Source organism: Lotus japonicus, chromosome 3 (genome assembly GCF_012489685.1).
Source record: "Lotus japonicus ecotype B-129 chromosome 3, LjGifu_v1.2".
In the NCBI taxonomy this organism is placed as follows: Eukaryota; Viridiplantae; Streptophyta; class Magnoliopsida; order Fabales; family Fabaceae; genus Lotus; species Lotus japonicus.
In genome coordinates, this window is record NC_080043.1 from 787,300 (window position 1) to 810,497 (window position 23,198).

General features: G+C 35.7%; 3 protein-coding genes across 4 annotated transcripts; all 3 read left to right on the forward strand.

Annotated features, from left to right (window-relative positions):
- Window positions 1–97: 97 nt before the first annotated feature.
- On the forward strand, window positions 98–7,858 carry LOC130742617 (probable mediator of RNA polymerase II transcription subunit 15b). 2 transcript variants are annotated; one of them, XM_057594718.1, is made up of 8 exons: window positions 99–217; window positions 759–1,148; window positions 1,574–1,644; window positions 2,324–2,398; window positions 2,594–3,163; window positions 3,267–3,599; window positions 4,016–4,187; window positions 5,850–7,858. In XM_057594718.1, exons 2-7 carry the CDS (start codon window positions 767–769, stop codon window positions 4,163–4,165), a joined length of 1,581 nt encoding a protein of 526 aa, XP_057450701.1. In that variant the 5' UTR covers window positions 99–217; window positions 759–766; the 3' UTR covers window positions 4,166–4,187; window positions 5,850–7,858. The 2 variants fall into 2 exon arrangements, with proteins under 2 accessions (XP_057450702.1, XP_057450701.1); XM_057594719.1 differs by lacking the exon at window positions 4,016–4,187 and having other exon boundaries at window positions 98–217.
- An 8,517-nt stretch (window positions 7,859–16,375) lies between these two features.
- LOC130748549 (uncharacterized) lies at window positions 16,376–17,344 on the forward strand. Its single transcript, XM_057601773.1, has one exon. It carries the CDS (start codon window positions 16,521–16,523, stop codon window positions 17,157–17,159), a length of 639 nt encoding a protein of 212 aa, XP_057457756.1. The 5' UTR covers window positions 16,376–16,520; the 3' UTR covers window positions 17,160–17,344.
- Window positions 17,345–19,424: 2,080 nt separating this feature from the next.
- Window positions 19,425–23,152, forward strand: LOC130748123 (protein NUCLEAR FUSION DEFECTIVE 4). Its single transcript, XM_057601270.1, has 3 exons — window positions 19,425–19,869; window positions 20,639–21,531; window positions 22,257–23,152. The coding sequence occupies exons 1-3, from the start codon at window positions 19,540–19,542 to the stop codon at window positions 22,720–22,722; spliced, it is 1,689 nt and encodes a 562-aa protein (XP_057457253.1). The 5' UTR covers window positions 19,425–19,539; the 3' UTR covers window positions 22,723–23,152.
- The last annotated feature ends 46 nt before the right edge of the window (window positions 23,153–23,198 follow it).

Below are 23,198 nucleotides of genomic sequence, written 5' to 3' on the forward strand. Positions count from 1 at the left end.
GGGCCACATTAATTGGCAGTTGGTGGAATCCGCGTAATTTCAATGGGGTTTTCTTACGTGTTAATAATATTCTATGTGTAACATCTCAGTAACTTCTAGTATTATTTAAATATCAAAGCACTTTTTGTTGTCCAACTTTTATTTTAAAAAGACATCTTCCTATTTCTGTCTTGCAAGAAGGTTTGAAGAGAAGATTTTTACTGCAGCAACAAGCCAGGTACATCTCTAACTCTAATTGGAATCCTCATGAATATCAATTTATTTATGGTTACCTATACAAACACTCACAACATGGAGGATTAATGATTTAATGTTGTATTTCCCTAATTTCAGTCTGATTATCTAGGGAAAATATCTTTGAAGATGCTTACAATGGAGATTAAACCCTAGGGCACTATGTCCAATAATATCCAATCGAATCAAGTTGGTCCTAGCAGTCAACCTCCCTCCCGATCCAGGTCAGGTTTACTGCTATGGCCAACTTGATTCGAGAGTATCTGTCCCTCTGAGTTGTTTCATGTCTTTCAGCTTTAGCTGTTGGGAGTTGGGATCAATGGATCATACTGAATCCTATTGCTTTTAAATATCATTAACATTTTAGTTTTCCCTCTGCTGGTCTTACATATTACATATGGTCATTGTCCTGTGTCTTCTAGATTAAAATCATTCTTGTGTTGTTAACAACTCATTTTAATCTGACCTTATATCATAAATTTTATTTCTTCCTCTGACATGGACAATCATCATTTTTTTTATAGGACTTGTTATGCAGCCTCAAGTTCACAATCAAGGGCAGCAGCATCCTATTCCGCCGGCTAATCAGCTCCAGTCACGCCAAATGCAAGGAAATCAGCATGTTGTTTCCAAACAACAACAACAGCCACAGCAGAACCTTCTACAATCAAATCAGTTGCAGTCTTCTGCTATGCAGCAGCACAATCAGCAATCAAATAATGTTCAACAGTCAACACAGTCCATGCATCAACAACACCCGCAAGTTATCAGGCACAAACAGCAGCCAAATACATTGCAACGAGATATGTGGCGAAGGCTTCAGGCATCAGGTTCTTTAACTCTACCACAAAGTGTTCTAGATCAACAAAAGCAGTTATGTCAGTCACAAAGACCCCTTCCAAAAATTTCATCAAGTATGTAAAATTATAACTATCCATTTTTTTGTCTTTACCTTTATCATTGATAGCTCCAAAGTTGTCACACGTGGAGATCCTACCTCCTACCCAGGATATATGCAGTAGACATGTAAATTGTGAGATCGTAAGATGGAATGGAAGAGCACAACTAGCATTGAAATAACATCTTATTCAACATACATATAATGGACGTAAGTCTGTAAGAACTAAGAAGGTCTAAGTCATGTCTGTCCCAAAAAAAAAGATTATGATGTTACGATATCTCATAAATGTATTGTTTGTAATTGATAGAATAATGTTCTATAAGTTAATTTGCAAATATTTCCTCATTCTGTCATTCTATCTCTCTCTCAGGAAAAAAAAGTAAATTTCTCATTTTTTAACCTTGTATACTTATGTGTATCATATAATATCTGTTGTAGCTTCTCTGGATTCAACAACACAGACTGGACAGCCAAACGGGGGTGATTGGCAAGAAGAAGTGTATCAAAAGGTAATATGTTGCTTTCTTTTCATATTTATTTCTTCAGAAGGTTAGGTTGAACTACAGAAATTTGTTAAACAAACCCTCAAATAATATAATGAAGATTGATGGTGTTTATCCTCAGCAGTTTCCTTAATTGTAAGAACATGGAACTTTCACTAGTCTTAGAGGAAAAGTTATGGAATTGGAACCTCTTCTAAAGTTCTCACTGTTCAATTTTCATATTGATGATAATCATCATTCACATGATATTTACAAAGATTTGTGCTGTAACAGCAGAAACCTCTAGTGTTTTACCCTGAATTTTTATTTCGGTTTTGGGTTTCTTCGTTGAGTGAATTTCTTTTCTAACTTTGTCTCAATCCTCCATTAATTTCTGGCATCAAGAAATATTATCCACTGTGATTTATAAATTGGTTTTGTTCTGGTATGAATGATGTTACTTTGGTGAGTTTTAAAGTTTTCAATTCAATATTCAAAGTCATGATACAGAAATGCATGGTTAGTTTCTTCTCAAATTAAGCATGCAAGTGAAACTTGCTATTTATGAATTATGACTCTTCACGAAAGGAAACAAAATATCGTTTTCCATTATGTATAAATTAAAGCAACAATGATATTCATCTACTTGCGCGCTATTTCAACGTTTCTAATGTGATTATTTGATTCTGGTGATTTTAACCTACAGATCAAAACCATGAAAGAAAATTACTTGCCTGATTTGAATGAGTTGTACCAGAAAATTGGTACTAAACTTCAGCAGGTATGTAGCAACTTTTTAATAGCTGCTATGGGTAAAGACTAAAGAAGCCCTTTCCATTACAAATGTCTTGGGAAACTCTGGAGATTGCAATGTGTGCGTCATTACCATTCCTGGAAGGGTGCCTTTTATTGTTTTCTTGTTTCCTTTGAACTTATTTTTTCCCTGTTTAACTTTTTATCCTCTTTTCTCTGTCAGCATGATTCCCTTGCCCAACAATCAAAGTCAGATAAGCTTGAAAAGTATAAGTTATTTAAAATGATGTTGGAGCGCATGATATCATTCCTCCAGGTTTCCAAGAGCAACATTGCACCTAGTTTTAAGGAAAAACTAGGTTCATACGAGAAGCAGATTATAAATTTCATAAATATAAATAGACCTAGGAAAGGCATGTCTTCACTGCAGAATCCAGGACATCTCCCCCCACAGCATATGCATTCCATGTCACAGTCACATCCCCAAGTTACTCAAGTTCAGCCTCTTGAAAATCAAATAAACTCTCAGATGCAAACAACAAATATGCAAGGTTCTGTTGCTCCTGTTGTTGTTTTAGTTTCATCAATATCACATGGTGCAAATATTGGACATCAACAAACAGGGTGTGCAGCCGTAGCTGCTCAATCCCTTGCCATTGGAACTTCTGGAATATCTGCCCCTCCTGAATCGGCAGAGTTCACTGGTCCAGATGGTGTTCATGGCAATTCTTTTCCACCCACTTTGGGAAAGTCAACTGTTTCTGAGCAGCCTCTTGATCGCCTAATTAAAGCGGTTAGTCTAGTTGATCTCTGTGTTATGTGAAGGCTTCCATAGCTATTCCACTGTGTTAATTTTGGACTTATCGATGACAATTTATGTTTAATGTTGATTCCAGGTGAAATCATTGACACCTAATGCATTAAGTACTGCTGTCAGTGATATTGGTTCAGTTGTCAGCATGAATGATAGGATAGTAGGATCAGCTCCTGGTAATGGAACCAAAGCTGCTGCTGGTGAAGATTTGGTTGCCATGACTAATTGTCGCCTTCAGGCTAGGAATTTCATCAACCAAGATGGTGCCAATGGAACCAGGAGGATGAAACGCTGCACCCACGCTACACCCTTGAATGATGTATCATATGCTGTTTGCCTGAACAATAGTATCAAGCAGTTAGAAGCTTCTGATTTGGATTCAACTGCAACATGTATCAAGAAGCCTAGGATTCAGGTACCATTACTTTTCAATTGTTATGTTTTGGGCTGCCGGTGCAACTCATGGATCATACCTGCGCCAATGCATTATGGAAAATTTTATCTTAAGACCCAACATCCACCCACACCTAGAGTGTTGCGCCTGTAGGCTACATTTGGGGTTTGAGTCTGCATTTCATTTGGAATATTGTTAGTTGGTATTGGCGGGAAGGGCAGTTAGTTGTTAGGAACTCCAACAGAATTAGCTATGCTGTTATATACTTCTAGAGTTACCTGTATCACTCATGATTTTTCTGTATTGAAATACTCTTTCCTATTCTCTTTCTCTCTCTTCCGATAATTCCGAAGTTAGCATTGTGAGGAACCACTTTATATGTGGATTTGCTTGACAGTTTTTGATTGCTGATAAGGAACATGTAACTTTCATGGCAGACTAATCATGCCCTTTTGGAAGAAATTAGGGAGGTTAATCAGCGACTTATCGACACAGTAGTTGACATAAGTGATGAAGAAATTGATCCAACTGCAGCTGCTGCATGCTTGTCCCTACAAGTCATCCTACCAGTTCCCCCATATTCCTAGACAAGTTTCCAGTTGAATCCAGGTGAGAGACTGAGCATTTTGGCATCTCTGTGTGTTATCTTGTGTTTATCACAGCCTATGTCTCTTGCGGCGATAGCAAGGACTTGGGATATTTGCGCTCGCAGTGTTATTTCTGAGTATGCACAGCAGAGCGGGGGAGGGACATTCAGCCCCAAGTATTGAACTTGGGAGGAATGCTTGGCCATATGGTCATCACTCCTAGCTGTTGACTATTTGGCAAAACTGAATTGGAATATTATTGATAACAATAGCCTTTTAAATAGGCTTAGGTACATCATGCATCAGATAACAAACAACAAAACAAACTACATAACCATTAACTTTAAAATCCCTAAAAAATAACAACATACTAAACACACTAACAAAAACACACGACTAAGTCTAACTAATAGACTAAAGCAAAATATTAAATAACAACTAATTAATTCTAATAATTAATCTTAACACCCTCTCTTAAACTGATATCTGCATAAATCAGTTTAACAACACTATGCAGTACTTTTCTTCAGATTGCCTCTGCTGAAGAACAAACTCCTAGCATACTTCTAAGCTTGTGAAATGCAGCAAGCTTTAAGGGCTTAGTCAAAATGTCTGCAATTTGATCTTCGCTTCGACAGTAGAAAAGATCAACTGCTCCTTCCTTTGTGAGATCCCTTAGAAAATGAAACCTCACATCTATGTGTTTGGTTCTTCCATGCAAAACAGGATTTTTAGATAGTTTGATGGTAGAACTATTATCACAGTAAATTACCACAGCCCCTTCTTGCTTAAAATGCAAGTCTTCAAGTACTCTCTTGAGCCAAATGGCTTGGCAAGCACATGCTGTTACAGCTACAAATTCAGCTTCAGTTGTTGACAAAGTGACAATTGGTTGCTTCTTTGAAGACCATGAGACAGCAGCAGAACCAAGCATAAAAACATATCCTGTAGTACTCTTACGATCATCCAAATCTCCTGCATAATCACTGTCACTAAACCCACACAAATCTGACCTTTCTCCTTTCTTATAGAACAATCCAAAATTCTTTGTACCTTGAAGGTATCTGAGAATCCTTTTAGCAGCAAGAAGATGTGTCTCCCTTGGGTATTCCATGTATCTACTGATTAAAGAAACAGCATGCATTATGTCCGGTCTTGTGGCTGTCAAATACATTAAACTCCCCACAATTCTTTTGTAAAGAGTGTTGTCCACCTCTTTTCCTCCAGAGTCTTTTGTCAGTTTCAAGCCAACCTCAAATGGTGTGTTGACAGCATTGCAATGCTTCATTTGGAATCTGTCCAAGACATCCTGTACATATTTCTTTTGACATAGAAATATTCCAGCATCTGATTGAACAACTTCAAAACCCAAAAAGTAATGCATCATTCCAAGATCAGACATTTCAAACTCAAGCATCATGGACTGCTTGAAGTCTTGAATCATGGCACTGTCATTTCCAGTATAAATCAAATCATCCACATATAAGCAAGCAAGCAATAATCATCTTTCCATCATCTCCAATCTTTAAAAAGAGTGTATGTTCATATGGACATTTTTGAAAACCCTCCTTTGAAAAATAGGCCTCGATACGACTATACCAAGCTCTTGGAGCTTGTTTTAGTCCATATAGTGCCTTCTTTAATTTGTAAACTTTATGCTCACTTCCAACCTTTACATACCCAGGGGGTTGATCAATAAATACCTGTTCTTCCAAGTCACCATGGAGAAATGCGGATTTTACATCTAGTTGATAAATGGGCCATGAATATTGAGCTGCTAAAGCAATAACCAACCTGATTGTATCAACAGCTGAGTCCTCAAAGCCAGTATACAAGCCAGATGTCAAATGCTATCGATGTCAGAGGTATGGGCACTATCAGAATCAATGCAGAACCCACTTGTCAAATGAGCATGGAGAAAAATCCAATTTTTCCCAGACACAGGAGGAGGAGATATCTTTATTGATGGTTTGTCACACCAAGGAAGAAGCCAACAATCAATTATGGTACCTTGACACAGGTTGCAGCAACCATATGAGCGGTGACAAAACAATCTTCTCTTCTCTAGATGAGTCATATAGAGATCAGGTGAAGTTTGGCAACAATACCAAAGTTTCAGTTATGGGAAAAGGACAAGTGTGCCAACCAGAGGAAACGGTGCTCACACAATCTCACATGTTCTTTTTGTTCCAGACTTAAAGACCAATTTGTTAAGCCTTGGTCAGCTACACGAAAAGGGATATGATATTACAATCAAAGGTGGTGTGTGCCGCATTGAAGATGTCAAACTAGGTCTGATTGCACAGGCTAAAATGACAAAAAACAGAATGTTTCCACTGTATTTAAATGCTGCTTCAGAGACTTGTCTGTCAACAAGGCTTAAAGATGATGCTTGGCTATGGCACTTTCGATATGGTCATTTAAATTTCGGTGGCTTGAAGACACTCCAACAAAAAGAAATGGTGGTTGGTCTTCCAAAGTTCTCAAATCCAATGGAAGTTTGTGAGGAATGTGTTATTGCAAAACAACACAGAGAACCTTTCTCAAAAGGACAAACACAAAGAGCAAGAAAGCCATTGGAAATTCTACACTCAGACTTATGCGGGCCAATCAATCCAGTTTCAAATGGAGGTAAACGCTATATCATCACCTTCATTGATGATTGATGATTTGACTAGAAAAACATGGGCTTATTTTTTGGAAAAAAAATCAGAAGCCTTTGTTACTTTCAAAAGCTTTAAAGCAATGGCCGAGAAAGAAGTTGGATATCCAATTAAAGTTCTGCGCACAGATCGCGGAGGAGAGTATACCTCGCATGAATTTTGTAATATCCATGGCATCAAACGACAGTAGACAGCAGCCTATACGCCACAACAAAATGGCGTGAGCGAAAGAAAGAACCATACAATTCTGAATATGGTGAGAAGTCTATTGACAATGAGTGGTCTACCAAAGAGTTTTTTGCCTGAAGCAGTCATGTGGAGCCTTCACATTCTGAACAGAAGTCCAACTCTAGTAGTCCAAAATATGATGCCAGAAGAAGCATGGAGTGGTCGCCAACCAGCAGTTGATCATTTCAGAATTTCTAGATGCTTGGCATATGCACATGTTCCAGATCAGAAGAGAAAGAAGTTAGATGACAAAGGTGTTAAATGCATCTTTCTTGGTGTGAGTGATCATTCTAAAGCTTATAAATTGTACAACCCTCACACTAAGAAAATTATTATTAGTCGTGATGTAGTCTTCGATGAAGAAGCAACCTGGTCATGGAAAGAACAAGGGGATAAACAATGTATTCCAGCAGATTTTGACGACAATGAAGAAAAGAAAATAGAGAATGTGCAAGAGTTAGAAAGCACTCAAAATGTTCCTGTAGATGATCAAATCCCACTTGTAGCTGAATCTCAAAGGCCTCAACGTGAGAGGAGAAGACCCGCATGGATGTCTGACTATGAGGTTGCTGGAGTTGACCAAGGTGAGCATCCACTTACACATTTTGCTTTGTTTTCAGATTGTGATCCTGTAGCTTTTGAAGATGCTGTCAAAGAGCCTAAATGGCAAAAAGCTATGGATGCTGAAATTGAATCTATTGAAAGAAATAATACTTGGGAGCTTACAGAACTTCCAAGAGGACAAAAAATCATTGGTGTAAAGTGGATTTTCAAAACAAATAGTCAACACTAGCTTTGTTTTCGTCTTTGTGTAAACTTTCCCATAGCTTTGTTTTCAGTTTCTGGTTGTAGATCAAATGAGCCAAGAGTCCCTTACAAATGGTAACCGCTCCTTATTTATAGTAGCGGAGCTGGGCCTAATGTGCATAGTTGCCTCTGTTGGGCCGATTGGGCCTCGCGGGAGGAGGCCCAATTCCCAGGATAGGCAACCCCTGGGCGTAGGCCCCCTAGGAGCTCGCCCAGTCCAGTGTTGGTGCAGATTTTCAATTTTTTTGTCGAAATTCGTGAGTTTTAAAGATGTTAGCCCATGAATTTAGTTGCGAAGTCTAAAAAAATTAATTTTTTTGAGTTTCATGGTATAAAGAAGGGAGGCTTTAACCAAGTTTACTCATGATTAATATTATGAATTTTTTGAGTCTTGGTGTAGTTTTTTTTCTTTTTTAGCAGTAATTCCTGTGTTTTAAATGTGTTAGACCATGGAATGAGTGACGAAATTCGAGAAAAAATTAAATTACCCTTGTTTCATAATATGATGAAGAAGAACTTTAACCAAACTTTCTCATGCTAAATTTGTGCAAATGTTAGAGTGTTGGTGGAAATTTTCAATTTTTGTTCGAAATTCTTGAGTTTTAAAGCTAAAATGCCCATGGAATAAGACGAATTCCAAAAAAATTAAATTTTACGAGTTTCATCATATAATGAAGGGGTGCTTTAACCAAATTTTCTCAAGCTAAAATTTGACCAAATTTCTGAGTGTCGGTGGAAATTTCCAATTTTTAGTTGAAATTCATGAATTTTAAAGGTAAGCCCTTGGAATGGGTGAAGGAATTCAGAAAAATAATTTTTCCGAGTTTCATTATATGAGGAAGGGGAGATTTAACCAAACTTTCTCAAGTCAAAATTTGTTCAAATTTTTTAGTGTTGGTTGAAATTTTCAATTTTTTGTCGAAATTCTTGAATTTTAAATTTAATGGCCTTTGGAATGGGTGACGGAATTCAAAAATTTATTTTTCCAAGTTTCATCGTATGATTAAGGGGAATCTTAACCAAACTTTCTCAACGTAAAATATGGGCATGTTTTTTAGTGTGGGTGCAAATTTTCAATTTTTTGTCGAAATTCGTGAGTTTAAAGATGTTAGCCCATGAATTTAGTTGCGAAGTCTACGATTTTTTTTTTGAGTTTCACGGTATAAAGAAGGGATGCTTTAACCAGTTTTTACTCAGGATTAATATTATGAATTTTTTGAGTATCGGTGTAGTTTTTTTTCTTTTAGTCGTAATTCCTGTGTTTTAAAGGTGTTAGCCCATAAAATGAGTGATGAAATTCGAAAAAAATTAAATTTCCCACGTTTCATAATATGATGAAGGAAAACTTTTTTTTTTCGAGAACAAAAGAGAATGCATTAATAAGATATAAATTATGAGAACAATCCTCTCATATAGATAGAAAGAAAGCAAGAACAAGGAACAAACCCCCCGAGTCAATCCAAAACAGCTAATCTATAATTATTTTGTAAACTAAACTAGCTAATGAAGGAGCCTCGTTAAAACCCCCTAAGAAAACCCCAGTGGGAAAAATCCTAAAGGGGAAAAAGAGTACTCCAACAAAAGTCAACACTCAATAAAAGTCGCAAGAAACAAGAGCTGAAAAATAAACGTCCAAAAATAAAACCCAATGCAGAAAGAAACGCAAACATCTCCAACTACCCAAAGCACCAAGAAAAAACAACTTTGAATGAGAACTTTAACCAAACTTTTTCATGCTAAATTTGTGCAAATTTTAGAGTATTGGTGGAAATTTTCAATTTTTGTTTGAAATTCTTGAGTTTTAAAGCTAAATACCCATGGAATAAGTGACGAATTCCAAAAAAAAATAATTTTTACGAGTTTCATCATATAATGAAGGGGTGATTTAACCAAATTTTTTCAAGTTAAAATTTGTGCAAATTTCTGAGTGTCGGTGGAAATTTCAAATTCTTAGTTGAAATTCCTGAATTTTAAAGGTTTTATGGTATAAAGAAGGGAGGCTTTAACCAAGTTTTACTCATGATTAATATTATGAATTTTTGAGTATCGGTTTTAGTCGTAATTCATGTGTTTTAAAGGTGTTAGCCTATGAAATGAGTGACAAAATTCAAAAAAAAAAATTAAATTCCCCATTTTTCATAATATGATGAATGAGAAACTTTGTGCAAATAATAGAGTGTTGGTTGAAATTTTCAATTTTTTGTCAAAATTCTTGAACATTAAATTTATTAGCCCTCGGAATGGGTGACAGAATTCAAAAAAATTAATTTTTCCGAGTTTCATCGTAAGACTAAGGGGAGCCTTAACCAAACTTTCTCAACGTAAAATATGGGCAGTTTTTTAGTATTGGTGCAGATTTTCAATTTTTTGTCGCAATTGGTGAGTCTTAAAGATGTTAGCCCATCGATTTAGTTGCACTTGAGTTTTAAAGCTAAATGCCCATGGAATAAGTGACGAATTAAAAAAAATTAATTTTACGAGTTTCATCATATAATGAAGGGGTGATTTAACCAAATTTTCTCAAGCTTAATTTTCTGAGTATCGGTGGAAATTTCTCATTTTTAGTTGAAATTCTTGAATTTTAAAGGTTGCCTTTGGAATGGGTGATAGAATTCAAAAAAATTAATTTTTCTGAGTTTCATTATATGATGAAGGGAAGATTTAACCAAACTTTCTCAAACCGAAAGTTTTACAAATTTTTTAGTGTCGGTTGAAATTTTCATTTTTTGTCGAAATTCTTGAATTTTAAATATATTAGCCATTGGAATGGGTGACAGAATTTGAAAAAATTAATTTTTCCGAGTTTCATCGTATGATTAGGGGGAGCCTTAACCAAACTTTCTCAATGTAAAATATGGGCAAGTTTTTTAGTGTTGGTGCAGATTTTCAATTTTTTGTCAAAATTCGTGAGTTTTAAAGATTTAGGCCCATGGATTTAGTTGCGAAGTCTAAAAAAATTAAGTTTTTTAAGTTTCTTGGTATAAAGAAGGAGGATTTAACTAGGTTTTGCTCAGGATTAATATTATGAACTTTTTGAGTATCGGTGTAGTTTTTTTCTCTTTTAACCTTAATGCCTGTGTTTTAAAGGTGTTAGCGCATGGAATAAGTGAAGAAATTCGAAAAAAAAATTAAATTCCACACTTATCATAATATGATGAAGGAGAACTTTGACCAAACTTTCTCATGCTAAATTTGTGCAAATAATAGAGTGTTGGTTGAAATTTTTAATTTTTTATCGAAATTCTTGAATTTTAAATTTATTAGCCCTTAGAATGGGTGAGAGAATTCAAAAAATTTAATTTTTTCCGAGTTTCATCGTATGATTAAGGGCAGCCTTAACCAAACTTTCTCAACGTAAAATGGGCAAGTTTTTTAGTATTGGTGCAGATTTTAAATTTTTTGTCGAAATTGTTGATTTTTAAAGATGTGAGCCCATCGATTTAGTTGCTCTTGAGTTTTAAAGCTAAATGCACATGGAATAAGTGACGAATTCCAAAAAAAATAAATTTTACGACTCTCATCATATAATGAAGGAGTGTTTTAACCAAATTTTCTCAAGCTTAAATTTGTGCAAATTTATGAGTGTCGGTGGAAATTTCCAATTTTTAGTCCAAATTCTTGAATTTTAAAGTTATTAGCCTTTGGAATAGGTGATAGAATTAAAAAAATAATTAATTTTTCCCAGTTTCATTATATGTTGAAGGGAAGATTTAACCAAACTTTCTCAAGTCGAAATTTTTTCAAATTTTTAAGTGTTGGTTGAAATTTTCAATTTTTTCTTGAAATTCTTGAATTTTAAATATATTAGTCATTGGAATGGGTGATAGAATTAAAAAAAAAAATCGAGTTTCATCGTATGATTAAAGAGAGCCTTAACTTTATTTCTCAATGTAAAATATGGGCAAGTGTTTTAGTGTTGGTGCAGATTTTCAATTTTTTGTCAAAATTCGTGAGTTTTAAAGATGTTCGCCCATCAATATAGCTGCGAAGTCTAAAAAAATTAAATTTTTTGAGTTTCATTATAGAAGGGAGGCTTTAACCATGTTTTACTCATGATTAATATTATGAATTTTTGAGTATCGGTGTAGTTTTTTTTGTTTTTAGCCGTAATTCCTGCGTTTTAAAGGTGTTAGCCCATGGAATGAGTGACGAATTTCAAAAAATATTAAATTCTCCACGTTTCATAATATGATGAAAGAGAACTTTAACCAGACTTTCTCATGCTAAATTTGTGCAAATGTTAGACTGTTGGTGGAAATTCTCATTTTTTTTTTCGAAATTCTTGAGTTTGAAAGTTAAATGCCCATGAAATAAGTGACGAATTCTAAAAAAACAATTTACGAGTTTCATCATATAATGAAGGGGTGTTTTAACCAAATTTTCTCAAGCTAAAATTTATGCACATTTCTGCGTCTCGGTGGAAATTTCCAATTTTTAGCCAAAATTCCTGAATTTTAAAGGTTGCCCTTGGAATGAGTGACGGAATTCAGAAAAATTAATTTTTCTGAGATTCATTATATAATGAAGGGGAGATTCAACAAAACTTTCTCAAGCCAAAGTTTGTGCGAATTTTTGAGTGTTGGTTAATTTTTTTAAAGTTTTGTTGAAATTCTTGAATTTTAAATTTATTAGCCCTTGGAATGGGTGACAGAATTCAAAAAAATTAATTTTTCCGAGTTTCATCGTATGATTAAGGGGAGCCTTAACCAAATTTTCTCAACCTAAAATTTGTGAACATTTCTTAGTGTCGGTGGAAATTTCCATTTTTTAGTCGAAATTCCTGAATTTTAAAGGTATATAAGCCCTTGGAATGGGTGACGGAATTCAGAAAAATTAATTTTTCTGAGTTTCATTATATGATGATGTGGAGATTTAACCAAACTTTCTCAAGCTAAAGCATGTTCAAATTTTTGAGTGTCGTTTAAAATTTTCAAATTTTTGTCGAAATTCTTGAATTTTAAATTTAGGCTTAAATGCACTTTTGGACCCTCATGTTTTAACTTTTTGCGATTGTCAACCCTTATCTTTTTTTCTACGAATGGGAACCCTATTCTTTCAAAACGCTGCACCGTTTACCCTTCCGTCCAAATCCGTCAAAAACTTGACAGAACACGCTGATATGGCCTTCCACGTGGATAAAAGGGGGATTTACAAAAAATGGCTTAAATGCACTTTTGAACCCTTAAGTTTACATTTTTTGTGATTGTTGACCCTGATCTTATTTTTAGTTTGAATGGAGACCTAAATCTTTCAAAACGTTGCACTGTTTAACTTTCCGTTGGAAAGCCAGGTAAGTGGGTTCCGTCAAGTTTTTGACGGATTTGGACGGAAGGGTAAACGATGCAACATTTAGAAAGATTAGGGTCTTCATTCGTAGAAAAATAAGATCAGGGTCAACAATCGCAAAAAATATAAACTTGGGGGTCCAAAAGTGCATTTAAGCCTTAAATTTATCAGCCCTTTGAATGGGTGCTAGAATTCAAAAATTTATTTTTCCAAGTTTCATCGTATGATTAAGGGGGGCCTTAACCAAACTTTCTCAACGTAAAATATGGGCAAGTTTTTTAGTGTTGGTGCAGATTTTCAATTTTTTGTCGAAATTCGTGAGTTTTAAAGATGTTAGTCCATGAATTTAGTTGCTATGGAGTTTTAAAGCTATATGCCCATGGAATATGTGACGAATTTCAAAAAAAATTAAATTTTACAAGTTTCATCATATAATGAAGGGGTGCTTTAACCAAATTTTCTCACGCTAAAATTTGTGGAAATTTCTGAGTGTCGGTCGAAATTTCCAATTTTTAGTCGAAATTCTTGAATTTTAAAGGTATTAGCCCTTCGAATGTTAACGAAATTCAAAAAAAATAATTTTGCCAAGTTTCATTATATGATGAAGGGGAGATATAACCAAACTTTCTCAAGCCAAAATTTGTATAAATTTTTGAGTGTTGGTTGAAAGTTTTCGATATTTTGTCGAAATTCTTGAATTTTTAAATGTATTAACCCTTGGAATGGGTGACAGAATTCCAAAAAATTAATTTTTCCGAGTTTCATCCTATAATTAAGGGAAGCCTTAACCAAACTTTCTCAACGTAAAATATGGGCAAGTTTTTTCGTGTTGGTGCAGATTTTCAATTTTTTGTCGATATTCTTGAGTTTTAAAGATGTTAGCCAATGGATATATTTGCGAAGTCTAAAAAAATTAATTTTTTTGAGTTTCATGGTATAAAGAAGGGAGGCTTTAACTGAGCTTTACTCAGGATTAACATTATGAATTTTTTGAGTATCGGTGTAGTTTTTTTGTTTTTAGCCGTAATTCATGTGTTTTTTTTCGAAAGATGAATGAAAATATTAATAAAGTCTGAGTATAAAACAACCCAAGGCAGGGATAGAGTACAAATTGAATACTGCCTAAGAACCCACCACCAACCCACATAATGACTTAGACAAAATCTCAAGAAAGAGTCTCATTAAAACCTTACTTGGAAAAACCCATTGGGATAAAAACCAAGCAAGGAAAAAAAGTACCACAATCCTGGGATAGTCATTCTGCATCTGAAACACAAACTTAAATATTAAAAATGATTTGAGCTTAACACATTGCACGAAACATTGAAGAAACAAGCCATGTACGGTAATAACAGCAAACGTAAAACAGCAAGAGCATCAAACAGCAGCAACAGCAACAGCAGCCACTTTCAGACAACAGCAATCAGCAACAGCAACAGTACCAGCGCCAGCAACCAGCAGTACTTAACAGCAACAGCAATGGCAGCAAAAATCAGCAGCAGCAAACACAACAGCAGGGAAAACCAGCAATAGCAACCAGCAGCAAACACAACAGCAGGGAAAACCAGCAATAGCAACCAGCAGCACTAACAGCAACAGCAATGACAGCTAAACCAGCAGCAGCAAACAGCAAGGAAAAACCAGCAACAACATCCAGCAGCATTTAACAGAAACAGTAATATGATATGTGATGTGATTGAAAAAAAAAAGATATGAAGAAAAAACATGTGAAAATAAAATGCAAAAGAATATGATGTGAAAATAACAAAAAAATATCAATACATCAATCAACTCTTATTACCACTAGAATAGCTCTTTTTACCGACATAAGTTGAGTCGAAGAAAAATGAATTTAAAAAGTTGAAAAAAGAAGTGAAAAGTAAAGTTAGGCCCATCTTCCAAATTAAGAGTGTGTGTGGGGAGGGGGGAATTGCTTTATGTTCACACTTGGTGAGCAATATGAATGTCCTAGATCCAAAATTTTAATCGAAGTAGAGTCTTGTAATAACCTAGCAACTTTTAAAATAAATATGAATTACCCTCTTTACGACGAGAGAAACATTTTCCTTTTACAGTGTTCGAACCTTAAATGATTACCTAGTGGCCTTTTGGGCCTCATAATAATCAGCCAAAAACCCCTTTACAATATGCCTAAGGTCTAATTTCGCCTAAGTGTCCGTCGATGGATCTGAGAGGGGTGGATTCCACTAGTCTCCAAGTAACTCGCCGGCTTCACCATTCTAGGCTCCATGAGGAGGGTAGACTTGCCCTTAAGTTCGCCATCATCGGGGATCTCTACTTTCAACGACCATAGTCATTCCTGCAATAAATTAATCATATTTTTCCCAATAAATTATAATGCACGTCATCGTGTTCAACTTGAATAAAACGTATGGTACGAGATAAGTATTGTAAAAATAAATTTGTTCTCATCATAGAATTTGATTCCTCCAGAATTTTAGGTTAAAATATGTATTTTACAATGATTTTTTTTTTGGTCAATATGTATTTTACAATGATTGAAAACATATTTAATCCTCAATTTTTTAACTTTTGGTCCAAACAGCCCACAATACGTAAACAGACGATGGGCTATTCAACCGCCCAATGTTTGCACTGCTTTGCTGTCATTCCACAAATCAAATCACAGCATCCCACAGATATTTACCAATTTTTCTCATGTACACATTATCGTGTGTGTGTGTTTTATTTTTAGTGTGTTTTCAGTTTTTCTTAAACTTAATAATAAAAAATATAGTTGATAATTGTGAGATTAATCTCTCAACTTATTATTAGTGCACTGGTAGGAGAAGACTAACCAATGACTTTTTCATTTACAAATTGAATCCCTAACCACTTGCTTAAGAGATGAAATGTTGAACCACTATGATACTACATGTCACCAAACTTAATTGTTTTTATATTAATGCTTAATTGTTCCCCTACACTTTCTTATTATTTTTTTAGAAAATAAATATTATCAAATGTCTTTGATAAGCTAGTAATGTATATTTTATTTCTCCAGTTATCGTTCCAAAATAAAAAAATAGATATAATTCAAAAGAATCTAAAAACAACTGTGAATTGTCATTGTCATAATAATCACAACATTCTCAAGCTAATCTCTTCCTTACCCCATTTCATATTCAAATTCAATTCAGCAAATCTTTCATAGCTTAGCTGATTTTTCACGATGAATACTATATCATAACACGTGGTAGGTGACTCATTTACTATCTTACCCCTTCCTCATCTTCCTGTATAAAACCTCACTCGTAACTGATTCTCGCATATTACGCAACCGTCTCAACAAACTCTCTTCACTTTCTCTCTCTAAAACAAGCAAACACTCTCTCTCTACTGCTTCAACAATGGCGGTGGCTTTTCCTTCTTCAAGAACCGAAACCTCATCGCTTTCCTACTCCTCAGCCTTCGCCTCCTCCACGGTGGCGAGTTTCTCTCCCCGCGCGTCCCCTCTCATGTCGACAAATTCCACCTCCGCCGCCGTCATCGCGAACGTGAGACTGCGCGATCATCGCTCTTTGCCTCCTACTCCGCCGTCACCTCCTTCCTCCGTGAAACTCTCCGTGGAGCGGCGACCACCGGTTTCACCCGGGCGGCGATCAATGAGAAACAACAACAATGCGGCTGTGGTGTCGTCGTCGGTGAAGGAGGAGAAGAGGACGCCGGCGTGCATGTGTTCTCCGACGTCGCACGCTGGCTCGTTCCGATGCGCGTACCACAAGCGGCTAGCGGAGCAGAAGGAGCAACAGCGACTGCAGGAACAAGAGCAACAGCGGCAGCATACGGCGTCGTTGAGGAGCAGAAAGCTGCACCTTCGAAGATCGGCGATGAAGAATTCTCTGGTGCGGATCGGGTGTCTGGAGGGCGCTGAACTAGTGAAGAGAGGTTTGACGAATATTGTTCGGTCGGCGTCGCACCAGATTCGCCGGCGGGAAGCTTTTGAGCCGAGACCTAGCCGGCTCTCCGTCATGTCCAAAGCCCAATAGTCATGAATTCATATTTCCATTTTAATCTTTTTTCTTTCTTTCTTGCGAGTGTGAAACTCTCTCTCTCTCTCTCTCTATCTCTCAACTGTGTGAAACTCTCCCTCTCTCTTTTTAGCGGGAAATTCAATATTTGTAAATTTCTGTGTATAATCGTCTTCTTCCTTGATAGTTGATATTTATTCTTCTATGGTTTCTTTAATTAAGCTTCTTTGATTTGGCTTCATTGTAGATTTACTTGTGCAGTTTCGTGATTTGGATTTTATTTCTGAACTATAGTTTAATTAAAGGAGGTGTTCCTAAAATTTACCTACCTTTTTTTTTTTTCATATTCCACATTTAATTATATCTAAAGAAATTAAAAAGATCCTCAAATATTTTTATTAGATTGGAAAATAAAGATCTTTAAATCCAAAGAGTTTTCTTTGCCACTCCACTTGTACAATGGACAGAATAAACTTGTACATGCATGGACTTGGCCTCCATATAAAAAATAAACAAATGTGTAGATGTTGACTAAAAAAGAATATAAATTTGTAAATTTGTATTCACAATCAATCAACTTTTGGACTTTGGGTTCGATAATTATTATTCTTTTTGGACTACTTTAGTGATAGAATGTGCACTTGCTCTTTACATGTGTATTTGAAACAAACCAATATTGTGTGAACCGAACAGGTCTAAATATATTTGTTTCAGTTTCAAAAAATATATATATATATTTGTTTCAATATATTTGTTGATACTCTAAATTATCTTGATTTCTTTGTTCTAAGATGGCCTAAAGTCCAATTTGAGGTGAATAATCTTAATTTAGTTTTTTGTGCCATAATAAATGGTGTGGAGTGTACTCACAACTCCCAAATCCTAGCAGAACCATATGTCAGTCAGTCGGTTGATAGAGTTAGATTCCAACTCAACTAACCATTGCAGAATTAATGAAAAAACTCTACTTCTTCTAACATTCATTTCAGAATCACATCATGAATACATATTATCATTTGGTGAACACCACCGGTGAGCTTCATAAACGGTGTAGTTAGAGGAAGTGTTGTCACAGAAAGCCAAGTAATAAGGTTTATGTACTATCTCCAAGCAATTGCATTAAGGGAGGCACTTTTCTTGAATTCACATTCTTATTTCGTTGATACTTAAATTGTTGTAGTGAAATGCAGCTTTTAAGTTACAATGAGTTGAATAGTTTTTTTATGACACAAGAATGAAATGACGCGGATGATCGTAGAAAGGAGTTTGCATGAGAAATGTGAAAAGAATGAGATAAGCAACAAATTAATTGTTGTTGTGGAAGATTTTAATTACTTGATCTTCTCTCGATGTGAGAAACCTATAATTTTTATTAGCTTCTTATTACTTTTGTTAAAATGTAATATTTTTCTTTTATGTTATTGTTAAAATATAATATAAAACCATTCATTTGGCCCTTACCCAACAGTTTAAACTTTTATGATAGTTGGTTGTCTGTCATGGTATTAGAGTCTCTATGACTTAGCAGTCTAGAGTTCGATCCTTTATCCCCCTCACTTTCTAATTAAAAAGTGAAATTTAAGGACATGGTAGGTGGGTATGTGCATATCCACGTTTTAAGCTTAAAGAACTCTTGCATGAGGGGGCATGTTAAAATATAATATAAAATATTCATTTGGCTCTTACCCAACAACTTAAATTTTTGGGATAATTGATTGTCTAACAGTTATGTACATTATATTTATTTTGTTAGCTATCAATGAAAATTTACTAATAACTTACATCATTTGCTAACAATTTAGGGTTCCTAAGTTCGGCTTAGAGTCTACTACATTGATGTTGACGCTGAACGTATCGTCGACTGTTATAGCTGTTGAGAATTCAAGTATGAATTGAAATCTTACATTGATTAAGAATGAGTGAGATGCGAGTTTTATAAGAGATGTGACCTAAGTATCCAAAGCTTAAAGTTTTGGGTAAGGATGTGACGTCCAATTTTCTTTATGGTCTTCCGTGTTGGTCTATGAGATAAAACATAAATTACATACATTCTTCATAAAACCTTAAAGCAACCAGTGCGTGAGTCATTTCAATTATCAACTATCAAGCCTTGCAATTCCATTAAAGAACTTATTTCATTCATTTTATAGTTTTATACTTCAACACTTGCTACTAATGCCGGTAATTCTGAAATATGTACAAGTTCAACCTGCAAATTGGGAAGTTAGATTTGGACCGTTTGGTAATACTGACAGTTGAGCGAGAATGTGTTTGAAGTAACTGAAAGCATGACTTGAAAACTACTCACAACTAGAATGGAAAAAATGCAAAACACCTTGAGAGAAACTTGGAATTAGCTATGATCAACTAAAATCGTTGGACTTGAATATCTTTGACAATGCCCAAGTTGGTTCTAAAAGCTGGGAGCAGACCTCCATGGGTGGGTCTTGCAGCTGCAGTTTGGGTTCAAATAGCTGCTGGCAATGTCTACAACTTTCCCCTCTACTCTTCTGCTCTCAAATCCGTGTTGGGTCTCAACCAGCAGCAGGTGTCTTTTCTCGGAGTGGCTAATGATGTTGGGGAGAGTGTGAGCCTGCTTCCTGGTCTTGCTAGCAATAAGTTCCCACCTTGGGCTTTGCTTCTTGTTGGTTCTGTTCTTTCTTTCTTGGGTTATGGCCTTATCTGGCTTGCTGTTACCCAAACTGTTTCCAGCCTTCCCTATGTGGTGGTAAATCACCCTTTCTCTCTGCTCTCTCCAATTTTTTAGCTGTGTGTGTGGAAACTCATGTTTTTAAGTTTGGAGAAGAAGTGATTCTGAAATAAACTATTTGGGTGCGTTTTGGTAAATTAGTTTATTGCAGGTTTGGGAAATCATTCTAGGATTGATTCAAAAGTCAAAATCAATTCTAATGAGAAGCTTATGTGGGTTGCTTCTGGGTGTTAGAATTTATTCTGATAAAAAGAGAAGTTGATTTAAGCGTCTGTAAGCGCTTATTCATAATCTAATTTTAGAATCTTATTAAAATAAGTCCAAAGAGCTTTATAGCTTGATATAAGCACTTAATTATAACTTAATATCAGGACCTTATGAAAATAAGTTCAAAGCCGTTCATAGGTAAATATATGTGCTTATTCAGAAACTAATCTCATCAGCTTAATAAGCTCAAAACAACGTGTAAGTAGGTCATAAACTATAATGTTTGGTTGCACGTTTAGACCCCAAAATCACGTTAACTCAGAAGCTACAATATGGAGTGTGTGTCCAACACATAAGTTGTTCAGATTAGATTATGAATAAGAACTTATACTTACCTAAAGGAATGATTTTGAAGCTTCAATTCAGCTGTTTAGTTAATTCTTAATAGGTTTTGCTTTTGTCTCATTTTTTCACCTATATGAAGGTTTCTGTTTACTGGTTCAGTTCATCATCCTGCCATATATGCTTCTTTTCTTACATGCATGAATTTCTGATCTCTTCCATTCTGTTGACTTGGCAGCTATGGCTCGCTCTTGCTGTTGCCACTAACAGCGGTGCATGGTTTGGCACGGCCGTGCTTGTTACCAACATGAGGAACTTTCCTCTCAGTAGAGGCACCATCTCTGGCATTCTCAAAGGTTATGTGGGGATTAGTGCTGCAGTGTATACATTAATATATAGCACACTGCTTAAAGGGTCTGCTTCTAAATTACTCTTGTTCCTAGCAATCGGGGTCTCTATTGTGTGTTTAGTTATGATGTACTTCATTAGGCCTTGCACTCCTCCTTCAGGAGAAGACTCTTCAGTGCATGTCCATTTTATTTATACCCAAGCTGCAAGTGTTTTACTTGCCTCCTATCTTGTTACAACCACAGTAGCATGTGACATTGTTTCCATAAGTGATTCTGTTTCCTACATCCTAGTTGCCATAATGGTTATACTTCTGATGACTCCCCTTGCAATTCCTGTTAAAATGACACTATTTCCTTCCGATGCAAAGAACAAAGTTCCAACGGTTAGTTCCTCAGATCAGTTAGATGATGTTTCAATGCAGACAAGTCCATTGTTGACACCATCTTCTTCAACTGCATACCTTGAAAGTTTTCATGAAAGTGAGGATACTTCAGATGTTGAGACTCTTATTGCAGAGGGGGAAGGAGCAGTTAGAAAGAAAAGGAGGCCTAAAAGAGGAGATGATTTCAAGTTTTTTGAAGCCTTGGTCAAGGCAGATTTCTGGCTTCTTTGGTTTTCTTACTTTCTTGGAGTAGGCTCAGGAGTAACAGTTCTCAATAATTTAGCTCAAATTGGAGTTGCTTTGGGAGTAGAAGATACCAGCATATTGCTGTCTGTTTTCAGCTTTTGCAACTTTATAGGGCGTCTTGGTGCTGGCATTGTTTCTGAACACTTTGTTAGGTAATTTATTTAAATTGTCATAAACTAAACAACAAGCAAAAGATGATTGTTACCGTGTTTGATTCTGCAGTAAGAAATCTTGTAATCACTTCTGGGGAGAAGCTTCAAAATGTAACTTCTGGAGTACTGTGCTTTGGATTCTGTGGCCACCGCCAGCCCAAACACACTATATTTTTTAATCCTCATCATACACCTTTAAGTAGTTTCTAACTTAGCATTGATCTTATATGACATGGACATGGTTGTTCTATCCAACACACTTAAAAATAGTTTTCTAGTTCCCACTGAAAACTTTCTTATTTATGAAGTGAATTTGTTTTGATGTTAGCTTCTTAATGCAATTTATATTGTCTTGTGGTAACTGTGATTGTAACTCTCTATGTTGTGTCATAACTGGTCCTAACTCCTAAGCCCGCCTAAAGGAGGAAGGTTGTGTTAGGCTTGCGGCAGCCAATGTAAAACTGGCCGTATCTTATATATAGATCAAGTGATTTACATAGCAGAACACAGTGTATGTTTGGAAAACCTTCTGCTATTGATTCTAAAGACATTATCAATTCCATAGAGAAGATTTGCGAATAGTTTCTGGGTGACATAATAGATTTTGAGGAAAAATAAGTTGATCCAAACATTGCTACTGTGGGATAAGACTTTTGTTATTGTTGTAGTTGTGATTATCTTCTCGGTTTGTGCATATATTAATGAGATTATCATCATGATGGCAGGTTGGTAACACTGCCAAGGACATTTTGGATGACAAGTACACAAATCATTATGATCATAGCATTTTTACTTTATGCTTCAGCTCTGGATGGCACTCTTTATGCTGCAACGGCTGTGCTTGGGATCTGCTATGGGGTTCAATATTCTATAATGTTTCCAACTGTCTCAGAGCTTTTTGGTTTGAAGCACTTTGGTGTTATTAGTAGCTTCATTATGCTAGGCAATCCGGTTGGTGCCCTTCTTTTCTCTGTTTTCCTTGCTGGCAATGTGTATGACACAGAAGCTGCAAAGCAAGGAAACTCCACCTGCTATGGCGCAGATTGCTTCAGGCTCACCTTTCTTGTTTTGGCTGGTGCCTGTGGACTTGGTACCATCTTGAGCATCATCTTGACAGTTAGAATACGACCGGTATATCAAATGTTGTATGCAGGGGGTTCATTTCGTCTGTCGCGGACTTCAAACCACTGATAGCATGTTTGGTTTCATGTTTGCACAGAGTCCAATGAATATTTACTACTTATGAGATTGGAAAGATTATAGGTGATGCTTGGTACAAGATTTATCAAATATCTTGAGCTATTCTTCAATGAGCATATAGCAAACACTCTAAGCATATTTATGGCTTTGATGTGTTATTTTGGCTTATATGGGATACAATTATGGGAAATTGTCTACTCTTTTTGTGATCTTCAGAATGTGGTCAGGGTCTTTTGGAGATAGATTTGTGAACTTCCCAATATTTAAACAATTTTTGTTGTGTCATACCATGATGCTATATTGGAAATTATAGGTGATGCTTTACATTCCCTAAAATTTCCCCTAGTTTCTTCAGGATCTTGTATATAAATTGAAATTGCTAAAGGGTTCTCTCATGGCATATTTAAGTGTTTTTGGTTTTATCCCCTAGAAATTAACTATGATGCAGTTCCTTAGTTTTTTTGGTA

What these genes read in the sequence shown, in the direction of transcription:
- LOC130748123 (XM_057601270.1), top strand. Translation starts at nt 19,540, where the DNA reads ATGCCCAAGTTGGTTCTAAAAGCTGGGAGCAGACCTCCATGGGTGGGT. An exon ending in CCAGCCTTCCCTATGTGGTG is followed by an intron (nt 19,870 to 20,638) that starts GTAAATCACCCT and finishes TTGACTTGGCAG; the next exon opens with CTATGGCTCGCTCTTGCTGT. An exon ending in GTTTCTGAACACTTTGTTAG is followed by an intron (nt 21,532 to 22,256) that starts GTAATTTATTTA and finishes TCATGATGGCAG; the next exon opens with GTTGGTAACACTGCCAAGGA.
- LOC130748549 (XM_057601773.1), top strand. Translation starts at nt 16,521, where the DNA reads ATGGCGGTGGCTTTTCCTTCTTCAAGAACCGAAACCTCATCGCTTTCC.
- LOC130742617 (XM_057594718.1), top strand. Translation starts at nt 767, where the DNA reads ATGCAGCCTCAAGTTCACAATCAAGGGCAGCAGCATCCTATTCCGCCG. An exon ending in TTGGTACTAAACTTCAGCAG is followed by an intron (nt 2,399 to 2,593) that starts GTATGTAGCAAC and finishes TTTCTCTGTCAG; the next exon opens with CATGATTCCCTTGCCCAACA. An exon ending in TCAAGAAGCCTAGGATTCAG is followed by an intron (nt 3,600 to 4,015) that starts GTACCATTACTT and finishes CTTTCATGGCAG; the next exon opens with ACTAATCATGCCCTTTTGGA.